This window comes from Meles meles, chromosome 18 (genome assembly GCF_922984935.1).
Source record: "Meles meles chromosome 18, mMelMel3.1 paternal haplotype, whole genome shotgun sequence".
NCBI classification, from domain to species: Eukaryota; Metazoa; Chordata; class Mammalia; order Carnivora; family Mustelidae; genus Meles; species Meles meles.
This window is the reverse complement of record NC_060083.1, coordinates 40,631,998-40,656,443: the sequence shown is the minus strand read 5'-3', so window position 1 is coordinate 40,656,443 and position 24,446 is coordinate 40,631,998. Positions and strand designations below refer to the sequence as shown.

The following is a 24,446-nucleotide window of genomic DNA, read 5'->3' as shown; positions in this document are numbered from 1 at the left end:
AGCGCCGCCCGCCGCCCCGCCTCCGTCCGCCCGGCCAGCCCGCCCTGCCCGCGGGGCCGCCCCCCGGAGGCCGCCGCCCGTGTTGTGCCCGCGGCCGCAGGCCTCGCGCCCCCCCCATCCCCGCCCCACCGTGCGTGTCTTCCCTTCTCCCGGTGGCCCCTTCCTGCCTCTTGCCCTCCCCGCCCTCGCTTCCCGCCCACTCCGCCCTGCGCCCCGCAGCCCGGCTCTCCTTCCCCTCTCTCCTTCACGGTTCCGAGCTCTCCGAATCCCCGCGCTGTCCCGGGACCGGCCCTGCTTTCCCCTGCCGCCTCCCCCCGGGCCGGTGCGTTTGGTTTGCTGCGGGGTCCGCAGGCTGTCCTGGGGCCAAGCCCAGTTTTGCCTCTTGACTCCTGGGTAGATTCCTCGGGGACAAAGTATCTCTCGCCATCCCTGGGATCTCAAAGACAGGTTTTGGGAGTGAGAGCAGACAAGAACAGTTCTGGGGAGACCCCTCTGGGCAGAAAAGTTCCTCCCCTGCTCAGGAAGCGAGCCATGGCCCAGAGACAGCTCCCCAGAATCTCCCAAGACACAGAGAGCACAATCTGGGGCAGGGCAGATGCCCAGCAGCACAAAGGCCTCATGGCTTCTTTGGTCGAAGTCTACCCGAGTCCAAACTTCCACTTCAGGAGACCCCCGCATTTTTAAAAAGTATTTTATTTATTTATTTGACAGAGAGACAGCCAGAGAGAGAACACAAACAGGGGGGAGAGAGAGAGGGAGAAGCATGGAGCCCCACGCAGAGGTAGATCTCGGGACCCTGGGATCGTGACCTGAGCGGAAGGCAGACACTTAACGACTGAGCCACCCAGGCGCCCCTCACTTCAGGAGACTTCCTAAGGCCAGTGGGAGATTCTAACTGGAAAGGTACCAAGTGAACCACCAGGACTTACCCCTTTGCCCATAACAACACCAGCAGTGTATTTTGCATTTAAACTGTTACAGCCATTAGCTAATATAACCCACACCCGTGAGGTAGGTACCATCACCCACATTTTAAGGGGTGGGGAGATTCAGAGTTTGTGTGACCATATCAGGATGGTACAGCTTAGGGCACCTGGGTGGCTCAGTAGGTAAAAGCCTCTGCCTTCGGCTCAGGTCGTGATCCCAGGGTCCTGGGCTCGAGCCCCACATCGGGCTCTCTGGTCAGCAGGGAGCCTGCTTCCTCCTTTCTCTCCTCCTGCCTCTCTGCCCACTTGTGATCTCTGTCTGTCAAATAAATAAATAAAATCTTTTAAAAAAGGGGGGGGGGGGCTTTGCGCCTGGGTGGCTCAGTCATTAAGCGTCTGCCTTCAGCTCAAGTCATGATCCTAGAGGCCTGGAATCGAGTCCCATGTTGGGCTCTCTGCTCAGCGGGAAGCCTGCTTCTCCTTCTCCCTCTGCCTGCCTCTCTGTCTACTTGTGATCTCTCTCTGTCAAATAAATAAATAAAATCTTTTTTAAAAAAAGGATGATACAGTTAATAAAGACTGTAGTTGAATGGGGGAGGGGAGCCCATTTCAGGCTCAGTATGGCTCTTTCCTTCTCCTCCTCAAGGCCTGTGTACGGCACTCACTCGTCCACGTGACGGCTGAGGGGGCTCTTCCTCTGCTGATGAAGGTCTTCTGGATCTTCGAGGGTCAACTTCATCCCCACCCGACCTAACTCGATAAGTCTCTCCTGTCACATTTTTTGTCTTAGCTCTCTACTTCTTTCTTTCTTTCTTTTTTAAAGAATTTATTTATTTATTTGACAGAGATCACAAGTAGGCAGAGAGGCAGGCAGAGAGAGAGAGAGTTGAAGAAGCAGGCTCCCCACTGAGCAGAGAGCCCGATGCGGGCTCAATCCCAGGACCCTGGGACCATGACCTGAGCCGAAGGCGGAGGCTTTAACCCACTGAACTACCCAGGCGCCCCTCCCTACTTATTTCTTACCTTCTACCTTTCTCAATATCGAAATATCATCTTTACTGAGTTATTGACACACAAATGTGTACAGTCCTTCTCCCCACCAGTCTCTGAGTCAGAGGAGAACAGAGATCATGTGTCTGTCTTGCTCCCCAGGGAATCCGGGGCGCCCTGGACAGGGCCTGACAAGTGACAGGAATTTCAAAAGTATTTTTGTGAAGTGAATAAGTAAATGAATCGTATATAGTCACAGAATACCTTTTTTTTTTACTTTTTTTAAGATTTTTTTTTAAATTTATTTGACAGACAGATCACAAGTAGGCAGAGAGGCAGGCATAGAGAGGTGAGGGGAGAGCAGGCTCCCTGCTGAGCAGATAGCCCGATCTGGGGCTCGAGCCCAGGACCCTGAGATCATGACCTGAGCTGAAGGCAGAGGCTTTCACCCACTGAGCCACCCAGGCGCCCTACTTTTATTTTATTTTTTTTTAAGATTTTATTTATTTATTTGACAAACAGAGATCCCAAGTGAGCAGAGAGGCAGGCAGAGAGAGAGGAGGAAGCAGGCTCCCCGCCGAGCAGAGAGCCTGATGCGGGGCTCAATCCCAGGACTCCGAGATCATGACCTGAGCCGAAGGCAGAGGCTTAACCCACTGCACCACCCAGGGGCCCCCCTACTTTAATTTTAATTTTATTTATTTGCTTGTGAGAGAGAGGGAGCACAAACAGGGGGAATGGCAGGCCGAGAAGCAGGCTCCCCACTGAGCAAGGAGCCCAACGTGGGACTCGATCCCATGATCCTGGGATCATGACCTGAGCTGAAAGCAGACGCTTAACGACTGAGCCACCCAGGCATCCCCAGAATACCTATTTTAAACAAAGAATGATAAAAACGTGTTTGTGAATGAAACTGTATCTTCTATACAAATATTTATTGAGTGCTTACTTTCTAGTCATGGGAATACAATAGTAGACAAAATAAAATCTTTGCTTTCATGGAACTTATATTCAAGTGTTTTGGTGCGTGTACACGCATTTCTGTGCAAATAAGCCACAAATACATAAGATGAGTATTGTGTGAGTTGGTGATAAATGCTATGAAGGAAAAAGATTAGGAATGTGGGGGGTTGGGGAACGCAGAGCAGAATGCCATTTTTGTTAGGGTCATTTGAGAAAGACTTCAGGAAGGTGGCATTTGAACAAAGCCGAAAGAGGCAGGGAGCGAGCCACGCAAGCAGCTGAGGGAAACATCTGCCTGAACTCTTTCTGTGATGATTTAGAGGACACATCTGAATCTTCCTTGCAGGTTGTCAGCGTTTTACCAGTGAACACGGATCAACACGATTTGGTGCAATGGGGGGAAAGAGGCCGTATTTTATTTGTTTGGATTCCGATCATCAGAAGTTCTGTCCACGGTCATGCTGGCTCGCTATGTAATAAAAAATACTGATTTGATTATTTCGATGCCTTAGTATTTTTGTCAGCTAATTCACTTTTAGCTCATATTTACAAGGACGTGATCAAAAAGCCTCCAGGGGGCATTTCCTAGACTCTGTTTGGCCTATGGTACCCATAGTGGGAGAGGGTCAGCGTGCAGAAGAAGGGAGGGAGGAAGACCTGGGTGGACAGGGGACTTGGGGAACCCGTGTGGCTCCACAGGGGAGGGGGATGGGGGAGCTGGTTACAGGAGGGTGGTTGAGAAGCCACTGGATTGGGGCGTGGGGGCTGGGATGAGAGAGAAGGCCCTGGAAGGAAGCATGGGAACCACAAAATCCTCCCCAGTGCTACCTCTCCCACCTTGGTTGTCGCTACAGTTCTAATCACTGGATCTCTTTACATGCTATGGCGAAAAAGTAAATTCAGACACCTCAAGGTAACTTTTCCAGAAAGAGATTCTTCCCGGGGATGGTTCCTCCTCTACAGTCCCTCAGCAGACGGCTCAGAACTCATTCTCTTCTCTGGGCCCCCAGCCCAGGGTGCCCCTTTAATGGGGTTCTACGTAAAAATACCGGCTCAGTGATCGCAGTGACAGGACAGCATCTTCTCCACAGGACTGTCCCAAGAGGACGTCACAGCGTAAGCTTGGCAACACCTAAGAAGTGTGCAAGTGCCTCAGATGAGAAGGCTCCCTGGAAGGAGGAAACCAAAGCTGTGTTCAGAAAGAATGCAGCCTCCTGCTTCCTTGCCCTCTGCTCCCTTGGGGGTGGGTGCGCAGGGGGTGAGGGGTAGGGGTTAGGGGTAAGGGTGAGGGGCTGCGCGCATCTCCAGCCGGTTGCGGTTTGCGGAGTAGCTGGACCCTTGAATTGGTTCTGAAAACTGTACACGGGTCACTGCCCTTGTGAGGCTCCGGGAGGCTAGTGATTCACATGGGTTCCCCTCTGGGCCTTGGTAGATCTTGGAGGTGAGACCATTCTCTTTCCTCTGGCTCACTCTCCTGCTGCCACATTTCTGTGCCGTCCTAGGATTTGGGCATCTGTTCTTGTGCGACAAGAAGAAACAGCTCCCTTGGGTAACAGCCTCTCTCTCTCTCTTTTTCTCTCTCCCTCTCTCTCTCCGTCTTGCTATAATGTCAAGAGGGGGAGGTGTGTGTGTGGAATGCGAGGTGTGGATGTGTGTGCTTGTGGCATCCACCAGGGAGAAAATGGAAGCTTCCATGCTCTGTCTGCAGGATGAGTCTTCATTGACTGTCCTAAGGACAGCGCTCATTTCTTTAGGCGTTTGGCTTTTTCTGGGATAATAAGGTTGTAGGGTAGGAAGAGAGAGAGCTGGGCAAGAAAGGAGCCTTGTGCTTAGGTCTACCCAGGCACAGGTGGCTTTGTACACAGGCTCTGATTTTTTTTTTCCCCAGTAGGCTCCAGATCCAATATGGCCTTGAACTCATGACCCTGAGATCAAGTATTACCTACTCTACCAAATGAGCCAGCCAGGTGCCCCACTGGATCTGATTTTTAAAACTTGTGAACCTGTACCTTGTTATCTCCATTGGGCTCAGGAGGGCCCAACAAATAAGTGGGAGAGCCAGATTTTTTTTTTAAAGATTTTATTTATTTATTTGACAGACAGAGATCACAAGTAGGCAGAGAGGCAGGCAGAGAGAGAGGAAGGGAAGCAGGCTCCCTGCTGAGCAGAGAGCCCCACGCGGGACTCGATCCCAGAACCCCGGGATCATGACCTGAGCCGAAGGCAGAGGCTTTAACCCACTGAGCCACCCAGGCGCCCGAGCCAGATTTTTTAACCCAGCTCTGAGTCCAAAACACCCACGTTCCCACCTCACCATGGCACCTCCCTCAAAATTACCCAACGTGGTTGGGGCAATGTGGGGAGATGTACAGAATGGCTGAACTCAGCTTCATAAATTGTTAGCAAGATATGAATGAACAATGAGGTGTTTTCATTGGATAGTTCAAGGAAGAGGGCATTCCAGGACCGAGAAAGACTATATCCTAAAATCAGGGGATGATTCTAGTCTGCGCTTACGCATTACCACTGCTATTCTCTTTTTACCCAATCTGAATTCTTGCTCCAGGCTAGCAATCCTCTATTTTGTCTGCACATAAGAATCAACTGAGGAGCATTTTACAAAATCCTGATGCCCAGAGCTGCTCTGGGAGACTCTGACTTAATTGGTTGGGGGTGGGACCTGGGCATGGGTAATTTTTACAAGCCCCCCAGGTGATTCTAATGTACAACCAGAGTTGAGAAGCAATCTTCTACAACAGCCGAGGTGCAGGGGTGCGCGGGGAAGAGGCTGGCTTGTGGAAGAGCTTTACCTCTTTTAAGGGTTTAATGGTAACAAGCTTGCTAATGATGTTTACCACGTAAGAAAGGAGGCCAGATGTCTGGATTAGCAGGATAACTAATTGATTTCCTTGCAAGACATGCTAACATTTAGTATGGACAGGATGTAATCCTAAAATCTCTCAGAAGGGCTGTAAGGAACTCTCACAGTCATCTAATATATTCCCCTGGGTTAGATGGAAGTTGGAGAGAAATATTTATATAGATTAGCAATGTTTTTAAAAAATGTCTTTAAAAAGGAAAAATAGGAGCGCCTCGGTTAAGCCTCTGCCTTCGGCTCAGGTCGTGGTCTTGGGGTCCTGGGATCAAGCCCTGCTTAGGCTCTCTGCTCGGCGGGGAGCCTGCTTCTCCCTCTCTCTCTGCCTGCCTCTCTGTCTACTTGTGATCTCGCTCTCTGTCAAATGAATAAATAAAATCTTTAAAAAAGGGGGGGTGCCTGGGTGGCTCAGGGGGTTAAATAAAGCCTTTGCCTTCGGCTCAGGTAATGGTCTCGGGGTCCTGGGATCGAGCCCCACATCGGGCTCTCTGCTGGGCAGGGAGCCTGCCTCTCTGCCTACCTGTGATCTCTGTCTGTCAAGTAAATAAATAAACCCTTAAAAAAAATAATGAGCAACCAGAATAGCAGAAAGACTAGATTTACCCTTTCCCTGCTATTCCAGAAGAGATCCAACCCCTTCTTTAAGGGTTTCCTGGCAAATGTCCTCCTCCCAGGTGACTGGAGGATGGATGTGTCTGTTAGTGGCAACAGCTTTTTCCATGGAGGAAGCTGGGTGAACACAGATAGAACCCAGAGGAGTAGGGAATCCAGTGTATAGTTGGCTGGCTCTTCGATGACCCTAAGTCCCTGTGCATTAGAACAAACTCTCTTCCTGGCTTCCCACTGCCTTGTCTTTTCCCAAGCGGTCTCGAGTCACGAGGGCAAGGCCTGGTTTTACTGATGGCTCTCAGCCTCTCCCTTAGGGAAGGGAGCGCATGTGTTCACTTTTTCCAGTGGTCTTCTCAGTCTGATTTAATGGATATACCAGGACGGATGACACATCAACATGGCATCTTTCTTTTGCTTCTTGGGTAATTGTCCTATTAACAGCTGTCCCAGGCAAAGGAGAGGGAGAGCATGCCAGGGGAAGGGAGGAGGGTGGCATCCTAGGTGAAGGACACACCCTGGATTTTACATGGTTAATCAGTGGGAAGTAGGTTTGCATCTGCTCAGACTTGATCTGGAATTCTCGACAGAGTGGAAGCCAGTGGTTTTTTTTGTTTGTTTTGTTTTTTTTTTTAAAGATTTTATTTATTTATTTGACAGAGAGAGAGAGATCACAAGTAGGCAGAGAGGCAGGCAGAGAGAGAGGAGGAAGCAGGCGGGAGCCCGATGTGGGGCTCGATCCCAGGACCCTGAGATCATGACCTGAGCCGAAGGCAGCGGCTTAATCCACTGAGCCACCCAGGCGCCCCGGAAGCCAGTGTTTTGATCCCCGCTCCCTGCTATGGAGTACGAACTATCCTGGACAGGCCTACCTGCCTGCTGCTGATTGAAACTGTCTCTACGTCTAGATTCTCCTCAATCCTTGCAATGGGTGAGCAATTTCTTGTCTTTCCTTCTTCCTTCCCACCCTTTAGTAAGCGCTAAGCCGGACTTGATCTTGTCACTCTTTAACCCAGTTAAACAGTTCCTGATCCACCTCCCACTGAATGCTCAAATAATTAGACACAGTGAAGCACAGTACTAGAAGCTGGCAGGCAAGAGAAAATGAAGGGGACAGTGTGGGCACGAACAAAAGACTTTTCCACACCTCTCCCACCCCTTTTCTAGGGATTAACACAGAGACCTTCCTCTCCTCCGTGCCTGTGCCTCCCTCGACACCCAGGACCCCAGAAAGGAAAGGGGAGGAGAGGATGAGTAGGACTGCTATCCCAACAAATTTTGAGTCATTAAAAGCGGCCAAATGATTTTAAGCTTTCCAAGTGACATGACTGTGTCACATGTTAGCTCCCCGGAGTGGCCTTCGACCTACGGCTGTAAATATTCAAGTGAATTCAAGTGAATATTTACTTGATTTGACTTCACATTAGTTTTGTGTCCACTGTAAGACTTAATTTTTTTTAAAGATTTTTATTTATGTATGAGAGAGAGAGAGAACATGAACGGGGAGGAGGTACAGAGGGAGAGGGAAAAGCAGACTCCCTGCTCAGCAGGGAGCCCCATACATGACTCAATCCCAGGACACTGATCATGACCTGAGCTGAAGGCAGATGGTTAATCAACGCAGTCACCCAGGCGCCCCGGACTTTCTTATCCCATGCACTTGGTAATCTGCTACGTGGCTCAAAAGGAACTTGGAAAATACAAGTGGACCTGTCTAAAACACCAGTTTTGTTGGTGCTAAAGTTTCCCATAGGTTAGAGAATCGTCCAGTTCTTTTTAATTGTTGTCAAGGTTTAAAATTGTTTTGTATTTGCTGAGTCAAATGACACTCTTTTTTTAAAAAATATTTTATTTATTTGACAGACGGGGATCACAAGTAGGCAGAGAGGCAGGCAGAGAGGAGGAAGCAGGCTCCCCGTCAAGCAGAGAGTCCGATGTGGGGCTCGATTCCAGGACCCCGAGACCATGACCTGAGCCGAAGGCAGAGGCTTTAACCCACTGAGCTACCCAGGTGCCCCAACACTCTCCTATTTTCTCCGAAGTCTTGTATTTAAGCCCTGAAAACTTTAGTTTAGCTTTGGTATTGTTCAGTTCTATGATTTTTAAATCTTTCTTTCTTAACGCCCTTGGTATATTTTTAGAGTTAACAAAGCACACCTCAGTTTCTCTCCTATTTTCTTACCCAACAGGAGTATTTCCATGGTCTTAATTCGGGGGTTGAATGGTCTCCCATTTCCTTGGTAACATCCTATACCCTTCCAAGACCACGTCTCTTCCATGTATTAATTTCTGCTTTTAACAGGACCTTCTAATGACGGGCCTGCCTGCTGGAGTTCTCCTTCAGTTACTCAGTATTTATTGTCACCTTTGTTCCTGGCACTGTTCTAGGTTTTGAGGACTCAACAGTTAACGCACAGAATTCTAGTCCTCATGGAATTTATATTCTAGCATTTACTAGAAGCCAAATAGTAAAACAAGTAAGTAAAACATGTGCTCTGAATCAGTCTTTGAAATGCCTAACTACCCCGGCAGTTTGTTAAGGATTCGATGACTGGCCGCTAGTGTACCTTTCTGTATGAATTTTGAAAGTGCTTTATAATCTATGAACCACCCCAGATTAAGCCTCACAACTCTCCAAACACGCGAGGACTACATGTTGTTATCTGAAGAGTTAGCAGCTGGCCTTGTCCTTGTTGTACAAGAACCAGTGATTTCGCCCACTAGATTACGAGAATCTCCCTGGGAGTCAAGAATTTGAGTTGATGCCTCTTTGTCCCACAGCTGGGAACAAAGTACTAGAAACTTCAACTCAGTGATTGCCTAAAGGTGGTCCTGGGATCAACTGTGTTAAAATTACCCGCGTCGTTACTAAGCAGGCAGGTTTTCAGGCCGCCCCCCAGGGTTAAGTGAAACACGGTCTCTGGAGTGAGGCCTCAGAATCTGCAGGTTTAACAGGCTCCCCCAGGTGAGGCTGGGTATAAAGCAATGTTCGAAAAATCACAAAGATGTCGGCTAGGTGAAACTGACCAGCACCCGAAATCGAAGAAAGTTCCTGAAAGGCAAGACTAAGCTCCGTGGTCTGGGCGGGCGGGGCAGACAAGACGGGTAAGAAAACTCTATGGGGTGTCCCTATCACTACAAAACTCGCCAGTCACGCCATATCCTTCACACCGTCAACGTCCCACCACCGTGGTGGCAAGCCGCCCGCTGGGCCTCTCCCGCAACGCGACCCTTGCCCGCCACTTGCGACACAACCGCCCCTGACTGGCTCGGGCCACGGTGCCGGGCCTGCGCAGAGCGGAAGCGGCGACAGCGGGTTCCGCTGCCAGCACCCAATATGGCGGCTCGAGCGTCGCCACCGCGGGGAGCACATGCTCTGTGTCTCGCCTCGGCCCCCTCAGGTCTCACTGGACTTTTGCAAGTCACCGTGGGAACCTTCGGGGCGGGGGTAGAATTCCGCGCTCCGGCAGTGACACCAGCTCTCACCCCCGGTCCCAAGCCTCTATCCCCGAGCCGAGGAATGCACTGGAAGCTCTCCGCTTGCACTTTACTCCGCGCCCAACCTATAGTACCTCGGGAGGCCGACGCACCGCGGAGGGGCCAGAATGCCGGGCAATAAGGCCTTCGCCCCACTTATTGGTGAGCCCACGCCGCGGGGCGGGCCTATGTGCGCACTGGGCTGTGGGCCATGTCAGTCTTGGGAAATCGAGAGAGGAAGGAGGAGGCACGCTCAGCCATTGGGCTCTTTTGGCTGTCAATCAAAGTGACATCCGGCGACGGCCGCAGTCTCTGCTCGCTGATTGGAGAAACGTGGTCCTAGGAAGGACGCGGAGGGCGGGCTTCCGAGTGAGGTGGGAGGAGGGGGCGGGGAGGGAAGCGAAGGCTGGGGAGCTCTAGGCCGGCCGGCGGTGGCGGCGGCAAGGCCGGGACTCGGGCTGAGGGCCTGCTGTGGCGGCAGCGGCGGACGCTGAGCTCTGCAGCGGGTATCAAGCACATTCCTTTCCCCGACGCCGGAGGGTGGGGGCGGGCGCAGCTCCGCGGGACTGAGGCTTGTGGGGTGAAGGGCGGTGGGGTGGAGCCCAGGGGCAGGAGGCAGGAGGCGGGAACCGGCGGGCGAGCGGGGTTCGCGACGGGCCTGGGCCCTGGGCCTGGCAGGGAGGGGCCGCGAAGCCTTGGAGAAAGCCAGCTCCGGGGTGGGTTGGACTGGGGAGGGCTGAGGGCGCGAGAAGGCGTGGTGTGAGGCCCAGGCCTGGAGCGGGGTGGGGCCATCGGAACGGAGGGCGGGGTGGGGTTTGGCTGTGAGGGTGGGTCAAGGCGGGCTGAGTCGCACTTGTTCGCCGTCGCCCCAAAAGGGTAGAAGCCGAGACGCCGACAGCGGGCATGGCGACTTGGTCCCAGCCGGACTCGGGTATCCGGGGCGGGGTGGGACTGGGCTCAGACCAGAGGCGTCTGGCGTTCTTCGTCTTTATGGGGCCTTGTCCGGTTTCTCGAACTTGTCTCTTGGGAGGTTTTAGTAATAAATTGCGTGAGAACGGGAGGGTAGTGTTAGCAGGAATTCTGGGTCGCGGTTGTGTTTACTTTAACCAAATAAGGTGTGTGTGTGTGTGCGTTCGTTCGTTCGTTCGTGTGTGCCCATCCGTCCGTCCCCGTCCGTGTGTCACTCTTCCCCTTTAGGATGAAGTTGGTAGGTGGGTCACGACAATGAAGAGAAGAGTTATGTCTTGGTTTATGAGGTTAATGGAAACTCAGAAGTAGAGACCAGAAACTGGAAGGCAGATTCACTCCTTCCCCCACTTGGCTATTTAGGTTGAGAACTTGGTCTTATCCTTCTGCTTTGGCTCAGAAGGTCATATAAATGAAAATACAACCTGCCTACTGCAAATTCTGGGTGGAATAATCCTCTTGCCTCACTGCTCCCCCCCCCCAATCTTTTACCATCCCCTTCCCCCTTTTAATGTGAGAGATAGGAAAGAGAAACCGTATTTTAAAGTTGGGAAAACAAAAGGCATTATTCTGTAGTGAAGTGGTGTCCTGAACGTTGTCTTCATATACTCTTTTCCCATTACTAGTTTCTCCCTTCCCTTTAGAACTGGAAGGGACAGGGATTGCAGTCAGTTTTGTCTTGAGAGATGGAGGATACAACTTTTCTTTAAGTTAGGAAATAGGCTTCTCAAGCTAAAAATAGAAGCTGGGTGGTGTGTGTGTGTGGGGGGGAGGGTTGGTAAATCAGACATCGTGTAAAATAATTTGGATGCCCCAGGCATAATCTGCTTATCCAAACAAGCTACCTTTTAGGGTATTACAAATTTAGTATCCAGAAAGGGGGATCCTTTGTGAGCAGTATTTTCTCTTCCTAGTTCTACTTATAACAGATTTTTGGTTTTTATCTTTCTGAAAGTAATTGATTTATTTTTCAATAAAATATGAAAGTGGCATTTGAACGTGTTTCCTGCCTTGATCATGGTGTGAAAATTCTGGAATCTTATCCTGTTGCTCTTGTGATTCCCATTTCAGGTTTCTCTGGAAACCCCCCTGGTAAGTGTGGAGGAGGCGGGACACTCTGACCCAAGACAAAAGGCCTGTAGCTCCAGCCAAAGAAAATAAACCTTAGGGAGAAGGAAAACAAAACAAAACAGCCCGTCAGCTGTTCCTGAGAACAGCCTGCAGTGGAATCTACAGAGAGGACAACTAATGTGAGTGAGGAAGTGACTGTATGTGGACTGTGGAGACAGTAAGTCACGTGGGCCTTGAGGGCCTGGACTGGGTTAGCAACAGTTGTACACGCTGAGGTGAGGTGCCGAGAAGGGAAAAGTGAATGTGGTCTGGAGAGAGGCCTTGGCTTCACGGGGTGTGCTTTCCTCTGAGGCCATCCGGGAGCTCAGCCCCTGTGTTCTGCCAGGGTGGGATACAGGGTTTGGCCCTGAGGAGGGTAACTTGCTGGCTGGAGCACCAGAGCAGTGGCCTTGATTTGTCTTTTGGAAGATTTAAAAACCAAAAAGCATAAACATTCTGGTCCTTCAGCAATGCTTTCTCTGAAGAAATACTTAACGGAAGGACTTCTCCAGTTCACCATTCTGCTGAGTTTGATTGGGGTGCGGGTGGACGTGGATACTTACCTGACCTCACAGCTTCCCCCGCTCCGGGAGATCATCCTGGGGCCCAGTTCTGCCTATACTCAGACCCAGTTCCACAACCTGAGGAATACCTTGGATGGCTATGGTATCCACCCCAAGAGCATAGACCTGGACAATTACTTCACTGCCCGGCGGCTCCTCAGTCAGGTGAGGGCCCTGGACAGGTTCCAGGTGCCGACCACTGAGGTCAACGCCTGGCTGGTCCACCGGGATCCAGAGGGGTCTGTCTCTGGCAGCCAGCCCAGCTCAGGCCTCACCCTCGAGAGTTCCAGTGGCCTCCAAGATGTGACAGGCCCAGACAACGGGGTGCGAGAAAGCGAGACGGAGCAGGGATTCAGTGAAGATCTGGAGGATTTGGGAGCTGTAGCCCCTCCGGTCAGTGGAGACCTAACCAAAGAGGTTAGTGACCACACGTCGGGGTGGGTGAGTGGGGGGTGGGGGTGGGGGGGCTGGTTCTGAAGGAGCGAGGTCACAGTACTGACCGCTGTAAAGAACTGGAGTGGCGTGGGAGGGGGTCTCAGGCATTGTTCTTTGGCAGGAATGAGCTGAATTGTCTGACCAGGATGGGGGGTGGGGGGCGCTGGGAGCATTTCCTTGTGTTGAACCATTGACCCACCTCTAAATGTACTGGCAGGGCAGTGGGAGGTTCCTAGAACATGCCAGCGTGTTTACTGCTTGGATTTCAACACAACTGCTGGAGGCCCCGGGGTGGGGGAGGGAGTGGTGTTGTGATGGGCTTTGATGCGGTGTGTATCTGTTGCTAAGACACAAATACTTCGTGGACTCTTGCCTTGTACCTCCCCCACATCAAAACACACATGCATATCCTGAAATTCTCCTCCTTTGTGGTCAGGCGTGTTGTTGTAAGGTCCTTGATAAGTCAGCTCTCCTGGGCCCGAGCCAAGGGGCAGATTTAGATAGTTATTCTTGGACAGGAGAAGGCCAAGGCTCCCATTCCTTGCTAGAGGCCTGCTGCGGGGAGTAGGGAGGAGAGGGCTGGGAGCTAGAAGAGAAACTGCCTTCTGCCACCTCAGTCAGCTTGCTTGGAGCTGTCAGAGGTCTTCGGCTCCTGATGCTTGGCTGACATACTGTTCTGGGCAGAAAGTGAGGCACTCGCCTTTGTGGAGGTGAACGGCTCCTGCTGCTCCCACTTCACCAACGTGATGATAAAACCACTTTGAGCTCTGTGTTTGGGCCAGGCCTGGCCACTCAGCCTTAAGGAGTTTGAGAAAAGGCCTGCTGCACTCTTCTGGCCATTAGGGAAAGGGAAGGCTGGATTGCGCTGGGCCCAGTTTTCCAGAGCCCAGTCCTGGGGAGGAGGGGAGGGATGTAGAAAGTTTTACAGGTGCTACAGATCTTGGGTCTTTTTCTGCCCACCAGTCTGACCAGGTTCTGCCTCCTGTCCTGCAATTGAGCCCGTTACTGAGTTCATTTCTTTGAATGTCAGTGGCTGTCAAAGCTCGTGGCTTCCTCTGGGTGGGTGGTGTCCCATGGGGGTGATTTTGCCTGTCCAGGGGACAGATGGCCATGTGTAGAGACAGTTCTGGTTGCCACAACTGCAAGAGGTGCCGTTGGCATCTAGTTGGGGTGCTGCGAAACTTACTAAAAAGGGACAGGCCCCGGACGGCGGAGGGATCTGGCCCCACACGTGTTAGTGCCAGGGCTGCTCTCTGCTCAGCTGCCTCACGCCGGATCTGCTTTGAGAGGATCAGATAATCTAGAAGTATCTGAGCACGGAGCGGTGAGCGTTCCTTACCTTGCAGTGCCTCAGTTACTAGATTCTTCAGTGCCACTGGGAACTTTACCTTTTTTCTGTTCCTCTGTCCTTTTCCTTCAAATGAGCTTCAGTCTTGGCACGGTGGTCTGAAGAAGTATGCGTCCCAGCCTCCGCCTCCGTCCTCCTGCCCTCATGTGGCTCCCCAAGGGCTGGCTGTGTAACTGGGCTTGCTCCTGGGAGCTCTGCAGGTGAAGCTCCAGCCCTCTTCCTGTTCGGAGCTCTCCTGGGACACGATGGGCTGGGAAGTATGGATGTCGTTGGATGGGTTGGGGCAGAACGGGATGAGACTTTGACCCTGCTTTCTTCCATTTCTTGGCCTTCATGGAGGTTGTGCTGTCCCTGACCCCAGGCCTTCTCTGCTTCCTTTGGGGGTTGGGGGTGGGTCAGAGTTAGGGCCCCAGGCTGGGTGTGGGGGAAGGGAGGATTATTACGCATCTAGAACAACATTTCCTCAGCAACTCAGGGATAAAAATACCCAGGTCCAGAGCATGTGACAGGCGCTGCTGGAGCTGGTATTCTCCCCCCGGGGTGGCAGCGCTCCCTTCCACGGATAGCCCTAGCCCAGGCCCTTGTCAGGGATAGGATTCCCCTGGAGGTTGGCACTCCGCCCAGAGCAGGGGGTGGCTTGCGTACAGCTCTTTCCCGGTGAGGAGCAGTCTGTGACCAAGGAGAACATACTGTCCCTGACCTGACCTTAGGCTCGAGGGGTGCAGCAATGAGGATGGACGGTGGAACAGGGCTGCCGATTCTGTGGGTGCCGTTTTCCTGGCATTAGGGTTGTGGGCCAGGCCGGAGCAGCTCTTGAACAAAGCTGGGGTGAGGGGGACGCGTGGCGCCCATGTGCGGCCAGGATGTGGGAGAGCACCCGGCTCCTTCGGGTATGGCCTTTAGGCTGGGGCTCCCTCCTGCCCCGGGCAGGCCTGGCCGGCACTGTGACCTCTCCGCTTGTGTGCGGGCGGCTGTCCTTCTTCCTGTCCTCTGGCCTGGTGTCGGGGGACAGAGCCCCTGGCTCCCAGCGGGGCTGGGTGCAGGGAGGGTCCTTGCCCAGCCTGGCTTGGGATCCTTGGGCTTCAGGGCGAACGGCCGCAGCCCTGCTGAGGAACAGGAAAACTCCGCTTTCAGGGAAGAGCTAGATTCCCCGAGAAGCTGCGGGAGTGGTTTCTGCCCGGTCCTGAGTGGGCTGGGGAAGGCAGGATGCGACAGGAGGGAGAGCGGCACCCCTTCCCCCCAGGGCTCTCTCACTGCGCCACCCCGGCTGGCTGACTGGGCTGGGTGGGGCTGCCCGCCCCTGGGTGCGTCTCCTTGAGGAGACGGAGGCGGCCCAGGGATGGGCTGGTTCCTTGCGGCAGCTCCTCCAGCTGCCCTGGTGCAGAGATTGGCTCCCGGCTGCAGCTAGGTAACAGGCGGTGGGAGGGGATTGGCTCCTTCCGCATCTCCAGCGGGGACTTGGGGGAGGAGATTGGCTCTCGTCGCAGCCTAGGTAACGACGGTGGGAGGGGATTGGCTCTTTCCGCAGCCCAGCTGCTGACCTGGGGGAGGGGATTGGCTCTCCGCAGCCTCAGCAGTGACCTGCGGGGTGGGAGGGGGAGGGGATTGGCTCCTTGATGCAGCCTAGGTAACAAGTTTGGGGGGCGTGGGGAGGGGGAGAGAGGGAGGAGCGGGAGGCTAGGCCCCGGAGGGAGCTGGCTCTCCTCTGCAGCTTGAGCACGGAGCATGGGGTGGGAGTCCCATCTCACTGCAGCCTCTGCGGTGAGCTCAGGGTGGGGGCTGCCGGGTGCCTGAGTGGAACTGGGGTTGTGAGGTGGGAGGGGGCTGCTCGAGGATGGAGGAAGGGGGCTGGGCCGGGCCGCCCAGGCAGCAGCACGGGCGGGGCACCCTCCTCGGGCCCCTTGGAGCTAGCAAGGGGCCACCGTTCCAGCCTGGTGTGCTCCCTGCAAGCCAAGAGCTCCTTGCAGCCCCCTGTCCGGCTTCCCGGCACCAGCTGCCCTGGGGCTCATCTCGCAGACCATGACCCGCCTGGACCGCAGCTCTCACAGTGGTGGGGGCCATGCCAAAGGGAGCCGGCCCCTTAACTCTTTGCTGGCTGAGCACCGGGTGGCCCAGCCCCCCTCTGCTCCTGGGTCCAGGGCTTCTGTTCAGGTTGGTGTATGTGGGGGAGCCTAAAGGGAGCAGCACAACTGGGAGGTCTTGGGATCTGGGAGGGTTACGGTGGGAAAGGGGTGCCTGGTCAGGACTTGGGGGGGGTGGGTCTCATGTAAGGAAATGGCTTTCTGGAAAGTGCTTTTTTGAATCTCTGAACGGAAGCCAGGAAGGAGTTCAGGGTTTCTTCAGCCACAGGGGGATGGCATGTGTAGGAAGACCAAATGGCTCTTATTTATTGGGTTTCTGTGCTGGTGGCTTTGGGGGTGGCAGTTGGTGCAGGAACTGATAGGAGCCACCAGGGCAGAGTGGGAAGGAGGCATTTTGGTGGCTGAGGTGGCAATTGTGGCTGAGCGGTGATGGGGCCCATGTCCTTGAGTGGGTTGACTGATAGAGCGGCAGTGAGGCCTGGGGTGTGGTGAGGAAGGGAGTGAGAGTGCTGGTGTGAGGGGACACCGGAGGCCAGCCTTGGCAGGGGTGGGGTGCCCAGTGAGGATCAGCTGACTGCCTGAGGCTCTCCTGGGACGGAAGCAGCTTGCTAGGATCAGCTGAGAGTGGGAATTCTGGCAGGGATGGATCTTGAGGTGAGCCTGGGCTTTAAGAGTTGTGGGTGTCCAGCCTGACTCCTGCCTCAGCAGGGGAAGGAGGAATGGCTGTAGGAAGGGCTGGAGGCAGCCTGTCGTTGTCATTGGTGGCAGCAGGTGGTTGCAAATGCAGGGATTTTCCTCTCTGGCCCACCCCACCCCTTTATGCAAATGAAATGGCACCATAGGCTGATGCAAGCCTGGCCACCTCGGAGTAATTCTGCGTGACAGTTCGCCCTTGCCTGGCCTGGCCGGCATCCTACAACAAACCGGAGTTTGAAGGGATTCTCATTCCCAGAATGAGAAGTGTCTCCTGCTTCCTTCCCCCTTCTTTCTGGTGTAGCGGTGAGGTGGCCCTGCCTTTCGGCCTGGCTGTATCTCTGGGCCTAAGCCCACAGGCTTGTCTGAGGTTGATCATGCTGGTAATTTTTGCTAGCTCTTGGTTTTTTTGTTTTGTTTTTTGTTCTTATTTTTTATGGAGGCTGGTATCTGGAAATGGATGAATGAAGCCTTGTTGGTACAGAGGGGACAGAGGCTGGGAGAGCTGCCCCCCCCCCCCCACTCCCAGGTCTAATCAGAGTGATGCTAGGAAAGTCCCCTGGATCCAAGAGCTAAAGTCGCGGTGATCTGTCTTTCAGGACATAGATCTGATTGACATCCTTTGGCGACAGGATATTGACCTGGGGGCTGGGCGTGAGATTTTTGACTATAGTCATCGCCAGAAGGAGCAGGATGTGGATAAGGACGTGCGAGATGGAGCGGAGCAGGAGGACACCTGGTCAGGCGAGGGCGCAGAAGCTCTGGCGCGAAACCTGCTAGTGGATGGAGAAACTGGGGAGAGCTTCCCTGCACAGGTACCCCCACCTCTGCCCACTTCTAGAAACTTCTCCTTAGAGAAGGCAGCTTCTGTCTGTGGGATAAACCTGAATGTATCTTTTGGGTTGGGGTCTCTAAGTCACTTGGGCTGAGGAAGGGGGAGTGGATGAGCAACAGAAGCAGAGGGGTGACAGAGGCCTTGGTGACAACCAGCAGGGAGGAAGCAGGGCATCTGGCAGTTTCCTGTTTGTCAGGACTCTCCCTCTGGTCCTTCCTGGAGTTTGGGATGCAGGGCCAGCCATCAGCCTGGGCACAGAGGGAGAGTGTAGGCCTGTAGCTGTTCCGGCCCTCCTTCGGCTTCCCTGAAGGCTGGGGAAAGGCTGGGGCAGAGGCTTCGGGCCAGGCAGCCGAGGCCCAGTCAGTCAGACTTACGGTTGCTGTTGCCACAGGTGCCTGGTGGGGAGGACCAGACGGCCCTGTCCCTGGAAGAGTGCCTTAGGCTGCTGGAGGCCACCTGCCCCTTTGGGGAGAATGCTGAGGTGAGCAGGACTCCAGGGAGCGCCCACCGAGCCAGCAGGGCAGCCTGCACACCGTGTGTCCCTCTGTGGCTGTCCGAGGGGCCAGCCCCTGGGGCTGGCCTGCTCCTGGCCGGGGGGGTGAATTCAGAGGAAGGAGGAGACAGAACCTCAGCTGGTAGTCTCTGGGAGGAACGCGACAGTGGTCTTGTCCTCCCCTTGTTAAAACCTCTGTGTTTTGCCCTAGTTCCCAGCAGACATTTCCAGCATAACAGAAGCAGTGCCTAGTGAGAGCGAACCCCCAGGCCTTCAGAACAACCTCTTGTCTCCTCTCCTGACGGGGACGGAGTCGCCATTTGATTTGGAGCAGCAGTGGCAAGATCTCATGTCCATTATGGAAATGCAGGTAGGATCACCCGAACAGGACACAAACCTCTCGGGCGGGGGCGGGGGGTGTTCCCGTTCAGCTCCGAAATTATTCTCCTCTGGGAAGAGAAAGGAACAGTTCTCTGATCCGTAGGAAAGTGGGGACACTGAGAGGTCATTGTCCAGGTGTCTCCTTGGGGTAGGGGGTACAGTCAGGATGTGGGGTTTGGGTTAGAGCTGAGCCTTCGGAAACAGGACTGTCCCCTAGGTACACCTTCTTCCTTCGAGGTAGATGATCGCTTGAGCGCATGCTTCCAGCTTGGGTGTTCCTACAGCCGCCGGACACTGGTGCGGTGCATTTGCCGCCGGGCCGGCTTCTGCCCCTTAGGGTCATCTAGTCAGGCCTTTGTTATTTTAAAGGTGAGGAAATTGAAGCTCAGAGAGGTTAAGTGATGTGCCCGTGGTCACAGGGCAGGTGGTACACTGGGCTTTGTCCCTCCAAGGCTAGGTGTTCTTGGCTGTGCAGATTTTACAGAGGAGAGGTAGGCAGGGTTGTGTGTTTTCCTTGCCTTTCTCTCGGAGGTAGGGGAGTCTGGCCAAACACAGCCGGGAGCTGGGCAGCCCTGCCTTCGGTGGGGTCCACCCATCTCTTCCAGGCCTCATGGGCCTGGTGGACGGAGCAGGACTGGGAGTTGACCCTGGGCTCTGGATTCCAGTCTCTCGCCTTCCCACCACGCAGCTGTGCCTGTGCTGGGTGCATGCTGCCGTGCCCCACTGCCAGCCCAGGGGGAGGGAGTCTGCTCAGGGTGAACCGTGACGCTCTTCTCCCCTGCCAGGCCATGGAAGTGAACACTTCTACGAGTGAGATCCTGTACAGCGCCCCTCCTGGAGACCCTCTGAGCACCAACTACAGCCTTGCCCCCAACACTCCCATCAATCAGAATGTCAGCCTGCATCAGGCGTCCCTGGGGGGCTGCAGCCAGGACTTCTCACTCTTCAGTCCGGAGACGGAGAGCCTGCCTGTGGCCGGCAGCTCCACGCTGCTCCCGCTGGTCCCCAGCAACTCCACCAGCCTCAACTCCACCTTTGGCTCCACCAACCTGGCGGGGCTCTTCTTCCCGCCCCAGCTCAACGGCACCGCCAACGACACGGCAGGCCCTGAGCTGCCCGACCCACTGGGGGGCCTGCTAGACGAAGCCATGCTGGACGAGATCAGCCTGATGGACCTGGCCATCGAGGAGGGCTTCAACCCCGTGCAGGCCTCCCAGCTCGAAGAGGAGTTCGACTCTGACTCAGGCCTCTCCTTGGACTCCAGCCATAGCCCTTCCTCCATGAGCGGCTCCGAAGGCGGCAGCTCTTCCTCCTCCTCGTCCTCGTCCTCCTCCTCCTCCTCTTCCTCCTCCTCTGCTTCTTCTTCAGCTTCTTCCTCCTTTTCTGAGGAAGGTGCTGTTGGGTACAGCTCTGACTCTGAGACCCTGGATCTGGAAGAGGCGGAGGGCGCTGTGGGTTACCAGCCCGAGTACTCCAAGTTCTGCCGCATGAGCTACCAGGACCCGTCGCAGCTCTCCTGCCTGCCCTACTTGGAGCACGTGGGCCACAACCACACGTACAACATGGCGCCCAGCGCCCTCGACTCCGCCGACCTGCCCCCGCCCGGCGCCCTCAAGAAAGGCAGCAAGGAGAAGCAGGCCGACTTCCTAGACAAGCAGATGAGCCGGGACGAGCATCGAGCCCGAGCCATGAAGATCCCCTTCACCAATGACAAAATCATCAACCTGCCGGTGGAGGAGTTCAACGAGCTGCTGTCCAAGTACCAGCTGAGCGAGGCCCAGCTGAGCCTCATCCGCGACATCCGGCGCCGGGGCAAGAACAAGATGGCGGCGCAGAACTGCCGCAAGCGCAAGCTGGACACCATCCTGAACCTGGAGCGGGACGTGGAGGACCTGCAGCGCGATAAAGCCCGGCTGCTGCGGGAGAAGGTGGAGTTCCTCCGGTCCCTGCGGCAGATGAAGCAGAAGGTCCAGAGCCTGTACCAGGAGGTGTTCGGGCGGCTGCGGGATGAGAATGGGCGGCCCTACTCGCCCAGCCAGTACGCACTCCAGTATGCCGGGGACGGCAGCGTCCTCCTCATTCCCCGCACCTTGGCCGACCAGCAGGCCCGGCGACAGGAGAGGAAGCCAAAGGACCGAAGAAAGTGAGCCTGGGGAGGAGAGGGGGGTTGACGCTCACCGGGCTGGAAACTGGAGAAGGGCTGGGCCTGGACCTGGACCTACAGTGGGGACTCGAATGCCTTCTTATCCAGTAGATCTCAGATGGGATGAACTGCGGGTCAGTGGACAGGAAGAGGAGGGCGCAGGCGCTGTCTGGCTCAGCTTCCCCCTGTGGGGCGGGGAAGGGGGGCGGAAGGGTCCTCACCCCTGCTGTTTCCTTTTGAGGGAAGGGGTGGTGCTCGCATTGCTGGAGGCCAACCAAGGGGAAAGGGGGGATCTTGTGAGAGGAAAGTCATAGAAAGTCTCATTCCTGGAAAGAAGAAAGGAAGGAAGGGAGAAAAGAAGGGGGGTTAAAAAAAAACAACAAAAAAAACCCAAAAAAATCAAAGCGGGAAGAAAATCAAAGGGCAGGTTAAGGTTGGTTCTGCCAGAATACCAGAGGACAGGTTTAGGTGGGACTAGGCCCTAGGCAGGAGTAATCCCCACTTCAAGGGGAGGGTGGAACACAAGATGGGATCTGGGAGGGGCCTTGTGGGCTCTTTGAGCTCCTGCCCTGTGGAGCCCCAAAAGGGGAGCTCTTGGGTGTGTCCTGTCATGTTTTCATTTGTAGGGGAGGCATTGGGACCCAATACTCGCTTGAGTTAGGGTCAGAAAGGGAACAGGAAAGGGTCACGAGGCCCCCGTTCCGTGTTGCAGCAGCCCCAACACCAAGCATGTCCTTCACTGCCCTGCCATTCCCATTTCCCTCTGTGCCCGGTCCCCCCTGAGCTGAGGCACCCACGTTTCCATCCGAGCCTGCATGCGAAGGCTGTTCTCTGCCTGCCTGTGTGCCCCCGCCCCTCCCCGCTGCCTGGAGCTCTTCTGCAGCTGGGGCGCTGGCAGTGTCCCCAGGGCTGAGCCCGTGGCCCCCTGGGAGCTGCTCTGAGGCAGGGGGATGATGTGGACAAGCCAGGCAGTATTCAGCACAAACTGGGGAGTGACCCTTCCCTCTGGCCTCCCCTACCAACAACTGGGCATGTCACTGGAAGACAACCCCCACAAAACCCAGCAACAAAAACTAGTCCTTTTAGAATTTCTTGCGCTTTGATTTTTTTAGGGCTTGAGCCCTGTTTCACTTATAGGGTCTAGAATGCTTGTGTTGAGTCAAAAGGAGATACCCAATATTCAAAGCTGCTAAATGTTCTCTTTGCCATAAAGACTCCGTGTAACTGTGTGAACACTTGGGATTTTTCTCCTCTGTCCGGAGGTCTCCGTCTGCCTTTTTTTTGTTTGTTTCTTTCTAGGAGAATGAGAAGTGCATGTAATGGGGGCTGAGAGCACCTACCCCCAGGCTCTCGGCCACAGGCTGCTTCTCTACATCCCCAGTTTAGTAAAGACCCCAGTCAGGAGGACTGCCTGGGGGAGGCAGAGAGGGGAGCAGCGCCAAGGTGGCCAGATGGTTCCAGGACCACAGTGTCTTTATTTTTAACTGTTTGCCACTGCTGCCCCCCCCCCCCCCCCCAGCTCTGGAGTACAGTCAGCTCCAGACTAGCGGGAGTGAGTTGTGGGAAGAGAAGTGCCAGATTCTCCTTCCCACTGAGGGGCAGGGGGAAGGGGGGGATTCTGAGCAGTGGGGATACAAGGCATGATGAGCCTGGGAAGTGCTTTTATAAATTATTTTCCTTGTAGATTTTATTTTTAATTTATCTCTGACCTGCCAGGGAGAGGGGAGAGAGAGAGAGAGAGATGCTGTGAGCACATGATAAAATAAAATAAAATGGATGATTCATTCTCAAGTGCAATTTTTCCCTATTTTGAATTCACATTGAGTAAAAGACCCCAGGAGGGTGGACTGGCCATTGTGTGGCTAAGGCAGAGCTCACGGGATGGTGGGTGGAGAACAGGAGAGGTTGACAAATTTAGAAAGACAAAAGAAAAGTCTGTTGACTTCTTGAAAAAAGCACCCTATTACACCTTCCACAGTGCTGGTACCTCTTCCCAGGGTTCTAACTGAATCCTCAGAGGACTTATAATCCTTTTTGGGCTTCCCTAAGGAGCTGCTCTCCCCGGGGCCCAGCTGCTTGTCCGCTTGTGAGTCAGTGCATTTTTAATGGTGGGCATGCTGTCCTTTCTCTGGTGGCCCCACCCGCCAAAAGGGGGCAGAGCATGGGAGAGCAGCCACACCAACGACCGAGACAAACCCTGAGAAATCCACGAGACCGACACAGGCCCAAGACTTGAGCGTTAAGAGCAGGACCATAGAACTAGAGAAGAAGGAAGCCAGACTCCAGGGTTTAAAGCATCTGAAAGCCTCCAGTGGAGGGGAACGGAATCTGTTCTCCCTCAAAACACCTGCTTTAATATCAAGCCTACGAAGGGCGGGGTGCTTGCTGGAGCCGCCGCCACACGCTGGGTAAGTGCCTAGCAAAGGTGAGGAACGAATGCTCACCTGGCAGCCTGTGACATTACCAACAAGATTTAGGACCAAAACCTGTGATCCCCATCATGGAACTTCCCGTATACCCCCTTGTGACCTGGCCGAGCCCCGCAGTCCTTTAATGGTGCTACTGGAGTATCTGAAGGGGTGGAACAGAATCCATAACATCAATTTGTTTGTTTACACTGGCTTTTTTGTTAGTTAAACCCCCATCTAGTTGGAAAGCGTCCTTAAACAAGCTCTTTTCTAATTAGGAATTAGCTAATGTCTGTAAGCCAGATAAAACCAAGATTCTTGAAAAAAGAGTAAGACTCAAAATTATGTTTGAAAAACTTTAATTCATCCTGATAAAAAATACAAATTATATATAGAAGAGTAAATTGTGACAAGTAAAACTCAGTCATGTTTTTGTATCCCTTCTAGAAATGTGTATATGTATTTTTAAGTACACAATTAGGCTGTAACTTTTGTTTGCAATTTTAACCTAACACATTTAAATGTTTTTTAAGAGAAAAAAAAAAATCATCTCTCACCCTCTTAGTGCTGCCCCTGGCTCTGAGAAAGTACATTTCTGCCCCCCTTCCCCCATATCCCCTTACGGAGAGATGTACAGTTGTGTCTAGGATCCCGCTGATTAGCTGGGGCTTTGGGCCAAGTTGGTCAGCACTTACTGTGGGGCTGACCTCTTTCTGCCGCTGGCAGGTGGAGTGGGTGCTTCAGTTTTTCTGGCAGGACGAAGACAGGAGGACTTGAGTAAGGCCTGTCAGAGAAGCTGCTCCACCTCAGACAAGTGAGAAGAGGTCCTAGACTCTGCAGGGAGATGACCAGCCTCAGGCTTAACTGTGGACCAGACTTCCAGGTGACCTGCCCGGGTGGGAGCGGAAGCCTGGCTTTGTCTTGACTCTAGTACTGGGCTCTGCTCAAGGCGATTTCTCCCCACATCCTTATTCACTGAGCATTCTGAAGTACACCCCTTGTTTCAGCCTCTGCCCTACACAGATCTCACCAGTGAGGCGAGGATCAGTATTTCAGTGTCATTAAAAATAGAAGAAATCCAGAACTGAGGGGGAATGTAGTGAGCTAGAGAATGCTCAGTGTTCCCAAGACCCGGCCTCCACGGCGGACTCCC

The 24,446-nt window shown here is 53.9% G+C and overlaps 1 protein-coding gene across 5 annotated transcripts; it reads left to right on the top strand.

The window, feature by feature from the left end:
- Positions 1 to 9,745: 9,745 nt before the first annotated feature.
- Positions 9,746 to 22,142, top strand: NFE2L1 (NFE2 like bZIP transcription factor 1). Of its 5 annotated transcripts, none has more exons than XM_045984451.1 (6): positions 9,746 to 9,999; positions 11,875 to 12,893; positions 17,633 to 17,848; positions 18,260 to 18,349; positions 18,573 to 18,731; positions 19,528 to 22,142. In XM_045984451.1, the coding sequence occupies exons 2-6, from the start codon at positions 12,384 to 12,386 to the stop codon at positions 20,887 to 20,889; spliced, it is 2,337 nt and encodes a 778-aa protein (XP_045840407.1). In that variant the 5' UTR covers positions 9,746 to 9,999; positions 11,875 to 12,383; the 3' UTR covers positions 20,890 to 22,142. The 5 variants fall into 5 exon arrangements, with proteins under 5 accessions (XP_045840407.1, XP_045840408.1, XP_045840405.1 ...); XM_045984452.1 differs by lacking the exon at positions 9,746 to 9,999 and adding an exon at positions 10,215 to 10,343 and having other exon boundaries at positions 17,666 to 17,848; XM_045984449.1 differs by lacking the exon at positions 9,746 to 9,999 and adding an exon at positions 10,215 to 10,343.
- The last annotated feature ends 2,304 nt before the right edge of the window (positions 22,143 to 24,446 follow it).